Genomic DNA, 10,296 nt, shown 5'->3' with positions numbered 1-10,296 from the left:
AGGATCAGGAGAATGGAAAAGCAAGTATCCAATGTACTCATTACTAATATGAAACCAATAGAAAAACAACTACAGTCCCATTTGAGAGAAAAGCACAAGTATATTCAAGGGAGTGGGGAGGAAAGAGTGGGGGAAGGGAAAGAGTTAGAGGGATTGGGGAGCTCTCACCCAATGTGCACCATGTAGGGTATGCAGCACACACCCTGGATGAGGGGCTCAACTACAACTTGAATTTTACCTTAGAAATGCAAACAATGTACCCTCATATTAATGTGAGATGCAAACAGTGTACCCTCCTATTAATCTGAGATGAAAAAAAATGTAGTCTTAGCAGTCATTTTCTGCCCTTTTTACAATCTATTTTTCAATATCTAGCAGTATGAGATAATATAGTACCAAATGTAAGTGAAATAATAAAGGATAAGAATCAGAAGACCCAGCTTTTGTGAGGCAGGGTTTTTCCATTTCTAAGTGATGTTATTCTGAGGTTGTGCACATTATTGCTAGTTGATTAATTCAATGTGACATTGAATTATAACTAATTAAGTCAGGGTGAATGTGGGGTCCAGAGGCTGTGACTGCACATTTTATTGCTATTAACTGTATTAAATTTGGAGATTTTTCTTACCCAGGGAGGGAGGAAAAGAGAACCATTGAAAGAAACAAAATTGTATAGGAACTCATACTTCTTTGCAGTTATGAGTTGGGTAAATGTGCTGAAGCATAGCATCGAACAGCATATTTTAATAACTGCAAAAGTTTGAAATTTCAGTGATTACACCACCCCTGAGGATCAAACCCAAATTCTTCACACAAACTGACCCAACTACTTGCCATCATTCCGTTGCCAGAGTGATGTGCTGCAGGCCCTCCACACTCCCTGGGGCCTCTGCCTTTTTGGCTCATGCTGCACCTTTGAGAATGCCTCCTAATTCTTCCTCTCCATCTGAGCTCCATCTGGAATGCCCTCTTCTGTAAAACCTCTTTAGGAAACCTAACACTCTCTGGGTCCTTTCCTCCTTAAAATTCCTTGCACCTTGCATCTGGCTGCTATTTGACATTGTTCTGTTGTATTATTTATTTCACAGGGATCTGTGTGTCTTCTATGCACCAAGCTCTTGTACTACAAATGGAGCTGAAGAAGACAGGGTCCCTGTCCTGGTGGCATTCACCACTGCTTGGTAACAAATGCCAGAGTAGCACAGTGGTGCCATGGCAATTGTTTGTGCCAAGTACTGTACAATACTCATGCAACTGCTGGGTGCAGAATCACATCGCTCAGTCATCCCATCCTCTTATGTTTCTTATTTCTGACCTTCTAGTTCCTCCTTCTCATGCAAGAAAAACTTGCCCCCAGCACATTCTTCACCTCCGTGCTGCGGCCACCACCCTGGTCAGCTCAGACGCATGGGCATTGACTTTTTAGTTCCTTGACATCTTTATCCTTCATCTCCTATTCCTGTGGTCACTGCCCAACCAATCAACTTTGAAAATGACTCATTTCCTCCCTATACACAATTTTCTTTTTCTCCAATTTGCTTTTTTAAGTAGCCCTGCTATGACACTTCAATTTTACCGGTACTTTTATGACCCCTTCTTTTCCTCTCCATCCATAAACAACCCCATCTGTCATTACTTCCCTTGCTGTCCAGATTCAGCCTTGGCTCCCTTCACTATCCAATATCCTAGACTCTATTACCCTCTGACCTTTCCCAAATCCCTGGAAAACTCCCAGCCCAGTAATAAAGCAGCCATCTGTTCTTGTCATGTCTGCACGTGAGCAATTGAGTGTGGCTGGAGCAAAACAGGCCATGGGAAGATTTAAAGGAAACAGATTCATGATTAGTTAGCAGTTCTGGGTGTGCGGAGACTACAGAGACAGCAGACCCAGAATTTGGCTTGAAAGCCTGGATCTTCAACTCCTGTAATGTCTATTTTAAACCTAATTTTTTCCAATATGCAACTCTCTTGTTCTCAGTGCTCAACCTTACCTCACATCTTTACTGAGAAGTGAAAGGTATGGATGAACCCCTCTCCATCCACAACTCACAAAGACATGATCACTCACAATCTGAGTCTCTTCCTTCCCTTGGTTGTCATAGGGCTCCTCCTCCTCCTATCATGCTGCCACGGTGTGTTCCTTGCTCTGAAAGTCAGGCATGGGACCTGAACAGCACCCAGCCCTGGACACAGATGCTCAACAAACCACTTTTTGCTTCCGTTGGTGTCTCTGGGCTACTTTGTTCTTTCCAGCCAAGAGACTGATTCCTTGGAGACTCTAAGGGAGCACAGCAGCTGTACTCCCCCCTAATTAGTTCTATGCAAAAATGCTAGGACTTGATGTGTTGAACAATATATGTGAATAAACAGAACAAGGGGAGGAGAAAGGAGGAAAGACGGAAAAGACGAGGGTAGCAGGAGCTCCTGAGTGTGTGCTCTCAGGACTAGCTGGACTCAGTTTTGCTCACTGTAACAGGTATTATGGAAGGATGTGGCAAATACCAACTGTAACATGCTCTACAGATGCTCGAATCAGCATAGTGAGCTCTCACCTAATGGGCACAGTGTAAGGGAATACAACACACACCCTGGGTGAGGGGCTCGACTATAACTTGAACTTGACCTTAGAAATACAATGTATCCTAATCATTTGTACCCTTATATTAATCTGAAATTTTAAAAAAGGAAAAAAGAATTCCAAGGAATAAACAGCAGACACTGGCTTATCAAACTCATCAGTTTATAAATCCACAACATATCAAAGAAATGCTAGTCACTGAGAGTGAATGAGAAATGCCATGCTAACCATTTCCTTCACATGGTCCTCCTCTTCCCCTTCACAGTATTAACACCTTACAATCTTTTACAGTCCTGCTTTCATTTCTTACCTCTAGAAAGCTTCCCCAAGTGCTAGGGATAGTCACTCCTTGCTCAGTGTTCCCACAGCCAATGGACAAATTGGCCAGGACAGGTATCAACACAGGCTGACGCTTACATATTCCACCATCACTCTATGCTCCGAGTCATAGCAATCTGCCAACTCACCATGACAAGTCCAGCACCCAGGATAATTCCTAAGACTCCAGATCATGCTTCTGGACTGAATGAATGGATGGATGAGGCCAGATGAGAAACTGCAGAAGGATGGATGAAGCACATGGGAGCTACACCTTCAGTTCCAATACTGTCTACACATCTTAGTACCTACGCCTAGGGCCTCCTTGAGGCCTCTCTCACTCTCTCGTAACCACCTCACCTCACTTCTCAGCAATGTCTGCTCCAGTCTATATTCTGTGCTGATTGATCAATCCCTACTGGTCTCACTTGGCTGAAAGAGGTGGCGGGTGCCACCAGTGCAGACCGTGGGGTGCTTGGCCACTCACCTTGCTTGCTGGCAGACGCAGCAGACCCAGGCTTTCTCATGCTTCTCGTAAGAGCAGCAGCTCTTGCAGACATTGAACTTGCAGTCTCCGCACTGGCGCTTGGTGTTGACCAGGAAGGTGAAAGGTGAGCAGCAGCGCATGCAGCAGTGCTCCACGAACTGCTGGTGCTTCGAGAGGATGCTGCACTTGCTGCCCTCCTCATCCAACTTCTGCTTCAGCTCGCTGGAGACAGGGCAGGGGAAGGGGGAACAGAGAAACAGCACATCAGGCCTGGGCAGTCACCCCACTCTGCCCCTCCCCCAGCCAAGCTACCACCTAGGACCTTGAACAATGAAACTCAGATCAGCCATGTGACATGATGACAACCAGAGAGGGAAGCCATTGGTGGGTAGTTTTATGTATTCCTATAAGTGATTTTGTCATGAAAACCTTATTACTTACATTTCAGAGACTACATTGAGATATAGATTATTAAGATACTAATAAGCACATCCTTGAAAAGGAAAGCCTTTAACTTAATTAATGCCTTTTTACAGGAGCAGGAGATCACTTATGATAAAACATTAATCCTCACAACAGCCCTGCTGGGAATATGATAAATGCAGTTCTGGCCCTGTTTAATGTCCCTGGAAACTGAAGTATCCAGGGATTTTAAAAGCTTTCAAATCAATGTGAGTCAATAGGATTCTCTGGGTGATGGACAGATCAAGGCCCTGGTGATTCAGAGTTGGATAAAAGACAATTTCCTTCTTCCCCAAAGCTCATGGTCATGCTGGGCACACAGCCAGGCATATTAATGCAAACCACGACAGCACATACCTTGTTCCCTGTGCTCAGTGAGAAGGAAAGGTGAATCCTTGAAAGAGGAGAATGTGCCCCAAACACACTGAAAGTAACCAAGTTTGAGTTCGTCCTGCTACAAAAATGGGGGCCCAGAAAGAGTGGTAGAAAATGTTTTTTCTATTGCCATTATTTTTACTACTATTTTACTCCCACTATGCTATCATTATTATAGTGGTAAGACACTGATGAGCTCCAACTTACGATGATTCAACTTACAATTTTTTAAAACTTTCTGATGATATGAACTTTATATGCATTCAGTAGGAGGAGGGAGAGAGTGATGTGATGCCCTCTGACAATGCTGGGCAGGGGCAGTGAGCCACAGCTCCCAGTCAGCCAGGTGATCAGGAGGGAGAACAACCAATACTCTATCTACAGTGTACTGAGTAGCCGGGTGATTTTGCACAACTGTAGGGTAATGTAAATAATTGGAGCATGTTTAGGTAGGCCAGAGTAAGCTAAGATGTTCAGTAGATTAAATGCATTTTTAACTTCCAGTATTTTCAGTTTATGATGAGTTTATCAGGACACAACTCCAGTGTAAATCCAGGAGCATGTGTACTATATTTTATGATTTATGTACTACATTATGTACTATATTTTATATTTATGTACTATATTTTATGATATTATTTTACTAATACAATAACTATTACTATCATTATTTCTCTGTACCCAGTTTATGATTATGCGATTCATACTGGATATATTGAAGATGTACACGGCAAATGTTTTCTCCTATTCTGTACTTGTACTTTTTATACTTACGGTGTTTTGTTAATCATTTAGAAGTGTTTAGTTTTTTTGTAGTTAAATCTGTCAGTCTTTTCTTTCATGGTCTCTGCACTTTAGATCTTGTTTAGGAAGGCCTATATCACCCCATCAGTTTTCATACGTACTGAATAGCCCCTGTAATGGACCAGCTGTTGGTCCTCCTGAAATATATGTCCATGCCCTAACTCACTGGAACCTGTAAACGTTACCTTTGAGATGTGATTAAGTTAAGGATCTTGAGATGCAGTTATCCAGGATTATCTAGGAGGGTTCTAAACACAATGACAACTGTCTTTTAAGAGACAGAGATGGCAATGTGAAGACAGAGGCAGATATTGGAGTGATCCAGCTGCAAGCCAGGAACACCAAGCTTGCCAGCAGCCATCAACAGCTAGGAAAGAGCCAGGGAACAGATTCTCCCCCAAGGCCCTAGGACAGGCCCTGCCAACACCTGGATTTCAGACTGCTGATCTCCAGAACAGTGAGACAACACATCTGTTCTGTTAAGCCACCTATTTGTGGTAAATTTGTTACAGCATCCCTGGAAAACTAATACAGTTCCTATTTAAAAAGAAAAAGGAAACACTATTCTAAACCTAAACTTCCTTCAATACTATATTCTCATCTGGTACCATCCTATAAACGGTCCTATCCTCTTAGAGTAAAAGTTTTTTCTGTTGTTTGTTTTTCTCAGAGTAAAAGGTTTTAAAAAAAAAAAACCCAATCATCTCTGGGGGTCAGCTATGTCCTGTTTTCTTACTCATGTCTGGGTTCCCTCTGATCTACTTTTGGTTCTTTTTCCTTAAAGGAAACAAAAGTACCATCCAGGATCCCGTTCACTTCCATATCACTAAATTCAAAGGGACCCTCTAGGCCTCATCTTACCTGATCATTCTCCCATTCTTGAAATGCTCTCCTCTTTTTTCGTCACTCTGTATTACTGTTTTCCTTATCCTTTTCTGCTTTTTTTACAAGTTCCAACTCCTATTCTGAATTTTTAAATGTTAGACAGGATTTTTAAGCCATGATAATTGGTCAGTGTAGATTATTTTCAGCAATGCATACAACCTTTTTCTTTCTTTCTTTTTTTTTAAGTAAATTTATTCCAGGTTGTTAATGTGAGGGTACAAACAACCCTCAAATATTTGATTTTGTTGAGTAGAGTCTCTCTTATGGTTATGTCCCACACAAAAAAGGTGCCAAACACCCTCACCCCATGCCCATTCAGTGACCCCTCTCCCTTCCTTCTCACCCCCTCCCCAACTTGAATTGAAATGAGTTTTTCTCCTTTGTGAGCATGCATCAGATTGTCTACTGTCTTCGTATTAGCATTAAGTACATTGGATAGTTTCTTTTCTATTCTTGTGATACTTCACTAAGAAGAATGTGTTTCAACTCCATCCAGGATATTACAAAAGACGTGAAGCCACCATATTTTTAATGGCTGAATAGTATTCCATGGTATGCATGTTCCACAATTTGTTAATCCATTCCTGAGTTAATATTTAGGTTGTTTTCACATCTTGGCAATTATAAATTGATCTGCAACAACCTTTTTCTGAATATTAAGTTTTTGAGGCATGAGCATGAATGTGATTAGAGGTGGTAGCCTTCTCTCCACCCTCCTGTCCCCAAGCACAAATAAATCCCTCCTTGCTTCACTGAAGTGGCAGATTCTCAGGGTGTAGTGGCTAACAGATGTTCATTAGCAATGGTTTATGGGTAGAAGACGGCTATGGAAGAGGAATTAGCTCCACACAGGACAGGAGCATGCTGCAGGCCCAGTTCTCAACCATCACTGCACCACCTCCTTCTGAGACCCTGCCATATTTGCTGCCCCATCTCTGACATCATTTTTCCATCTGCCTTCTCCCTTTTCTCTTTCTAGGCCCTCCACGGACCACCAGAGGAAAGTTCTCCAAACCCATGACCTAACTTGTAAACCATGGCTGCATATAAAGGAATCACCTTGCCTCACCAACCCACGAGGCCACAGGTAAGCAAAGAGGAAAATGATTAGAATTACGTGATTGTACTTGGAATTCTATATCCACCCCTTGCCCTTCGTTTGTTCTCTCGCTTTCCTGCCCCTGTGGTTTTAAAAAGGGATGATATTATACATACTGTTTTGATTTTGAAACCTAAAAACTGTCTTTTTGTGCTTAGATTTTTAAATGTATTGGTATCAATCTGATTCACAGATTTCCCTCATGCTTTTCAGATGTTGGGTATATCTATAATCATGCCTTCCTTTTCATTTTGAATATTACTTATTTGACCCTAAGCTTTTTTACCCCTTGATCAGTAAGTTTAGAAGATTATTTAGTTCATTAGTTTTAAGGAAGAACTAACTTTCATTTAGGTTGATGACTGTCTGTATTACTTCTTTATTCTCCATTGCAGTCAAGGCTAGTCTTGACTATTTTGTCCTTCTATCGGTTTGAGTCTTCTCTATTTTTTTTCTAACTTTTAAAAGTGAATTGTTAATGACATGAAGGCTATGTTAACCAGTTTGATGAAAATATTTCAAATTGTATATAAAAACAGCACATGGTACCCCATGACAGTATTAATGTACACAGCTATGATTTAATGATAAAAAAAGTGAATTTTTAAAAGTAAAGCTCATTTACTTTAAATGTCTTCTCCTTTCTAACATACACCGAAGGCCATAAAACTCTCTCAAAATATCTTTTTTGCTCTACCCTACAGGTTATGAATAATTTGGGGGGTTGTTTTTGAGTCAGAGTCTCACAATGTCACCCTGGGTAGAGTGCCGTGGCATCACAGCTGACAGCAACCTCCAACTCTTGGGCTTAGATGATTCTCTTGCTTCAGCCTCCCAAGCTGCTAGGACTACAGGTGCCTGCCACAATGCCTGGCTATTTTGTTGTTGTTGTTGCAGTTTGTTGTTTAGCTGGCCCAGACCAGGTTCGAACCTGCCAGCCTGGGTACATGTGGCCAGCGCCCTACCCACTGACCTATGGTACCTCCCATACAGGTTATGAATCATATCTATTGTCATTTAGTCTTACGTATTTTATGATCCTCAGGTTTATCATTTTCCAAATATATGAATTTTGTTGTGAACCCTTATTTTGTCTTTTTAAAATATTTTAAATTAGAAAAGAGGGTCTCAGAGAAATTAACTTGGTATTTGTTAAGACTTTCATCATAGCCAAGTACCTGGTCAATTTTGTAAAGTGTCAAGTGTGTTTCAAAAGAAAGTTTATTCTTTACCAATTGAGAACAAGGCCTTAAACTCTTCCAGTAACTCTTTATAATTATGGATTACTCTATTTCTTTTCAACTCGGTTAATTTTTACTTTATATAGGACCACAATGTAAGGTGCATCAAGGTTCCTAAGCTACTAATTGCTCATATTTCTACTGTGGTTATGTATAGTCCTCTTTATATTTAACAATTGCCTTAGAATCTTTAGTTGTTTTTAATTTGCTAATATGTGCCTTTATATCCTTGTATCCTCCTTCACTTGCAAAATTTGTGTTGTTATATTTCAGATGGGGTCTTATAAGTAGAATATAGATGAATTTTCTGCTTTTATTCTGTATGTGTAAGGGTCTCTTTTGTCATGGAAGTTTAAACCATTTATATTGGGATTGCTAATACATTTGGATTTCATATGTTAGTTTATATCTTCTATTTACCATAATTTTTTCTTGGTTTCCTCCTATTTTCTATTAGATTGAATGGTTTTTTCAGTTCTCTTCATTCTCATTGTTTTCTCTATCATGATTTGGTATTTTATATCCTTTCGTTTTGTGATTAGCTTTAAAATATTAACGTGCACATTTGGATTAATGCCTCAAGTTAACAGTTTTCCCCTCATCAATAATACAAACTTCAATTCCCTCTGATACTCTATGTTGTTACGGATAGTATTTGGTTTAACCTTGGCTTGTAACTGTGAAAGTTATTCTTAATATTGTTTGATTAGAGTTTTTGCCATCCTACATGAAGCAGACGGGAGCCTGCTATCAGGCTAAAAGCTTTAAAAGCAGGAAACTGAACTAATGATTAATGATGTTGACCATCTTTTCATGTATTGGCCACTTATACATCTTTTTTGGAGAAAAGTCAATTCAAATTTTATGCCCATTTCTAAGTTAGGTTATTTGTCTTTTATTGTTGTTTTATAAGAATTCTTTATATATTTTGGAAACAAATTCCTCATCAGACATATTTTTTTCCTTTTATTTAAAATTAAATCATAGCTGTGTATGTTGATACAGTCATGGGGTACAGTGTGCTGTTTTTATATACAATGTGAAATATTTTCATCAAACTGGTTAACATAGCCTTCATGTTATTTTCTTAGTTATTGTGTTAAGACATTTATATCCTACATTTAGATCAGACATTATTTACAAATATTTTTCCTTCCTCATATTAAAACCTTATATTTTATTAGTATTTTAATGTGTTTTTAGTAAAAGAAAGCATTTGAAGCATTTCATTTGCTCATCTCACTCTGCTAGTAAATCGGGAAATCTATGTATGATTTTATAACCTCTTTTTTCACTTAACAACATAAATATCTATCCATGACAATTCAAAGCGTGTGTCAGCCATGGCTCTTGGGTGCCCTGAGCAGCGCTCACATGGACAGGACTCACATGGGCAGTGCTCACTGGTCTGCACAGCGCCCGATACTTATTTGTTGCTTGAGCACTGAGTAACAAGGGGAAGCTGAGCCCAGTATCAGAAGAGGGGACTGTAAGACTACGTAACACACGGGTAAAATATCATGTGCAACTTGGCCAAATGAAATGTTTGCAGGGAGACAGAACAGAGGTGTTTTCTCCAGGAAGAAAAGTGTTATTAAGTTCCCTTAAGATTTAGAGCAGAATATGTGCTAACTCATTGACAGCTCTGAAATCTGTCAACAATATAAGAACAGCCTCAAATTGACTGGCTTTTATTGGTATTTCAGAGACACTAAATTAAATGGGATTAAATGTCCAGGAAGGAAAGTCTTTGAGGATCAAAAATGCTCTTTCGACTCAATCCATAGGATCACTTGAGCTTTATGAGTTCCATTTCTGATATAAAGGACTGCAATTTCCAATGGCATTTTCAAACTCAATGGCTTGTACCAAGCCCTCCAGAGTTTATTCTGAGCAAATGAAGTGCTCTGAACCACAGGCTTATTGGAGGAAGGGAATGACCATCTCTTACTTATTAGGCTCTCTTGCCCTGCAGTATCTCATGGAAGAAGTCACTGGGCAGAATTGTATAGGATAACATACATACATATATATATATATATATTTT

The 10,296-nt window shown here is 39.9% G+C and overlaps 1 protein-coding gene across 3 annotated transcripts in view; it reads right to left on the bottom strand.

Moving 5' to 3' along the window:
- The window catches only part of MYRIP (myosin VIIA and Rab interacting protein), a 372,103-nt gene that overhangs the window by 212,470 nt on the left and 149,337 nt on the right, over positions 1–10,296 (bottom strand). For all 3 annotated transcript variants that reach the window (XM_003794483.2, XM_012808014.1, XM_012808015.1), the window contains exon 3: positions 3,384–3,605. In XM_003794483.2, coding sequence (XP_003794531.1) covers positions 3,384–3,605 — 222 coding nt within the window. The remainder of the gene's footprint in view (positions 1–3,383; positions 3,606–10,296) is intronic.

Source organism: Otolemur garnettii, unplaced genomic scaffold, assembly GCF_000181295.1.
Source record: "Otolemur garnettii isolate 467f Iridium unplaced genomic scaffold, OtoGar3 scaffold00082, whole genome shotgun sequence".
NCBI lineage: Eukaryota > Metazoa > Chordata > Mammalia > Primates > Galagidae > Otolemur > Otolemur garnettii.
This window is presented reverse-complemented; position numbering and strand designations above follow the sequence as displayed.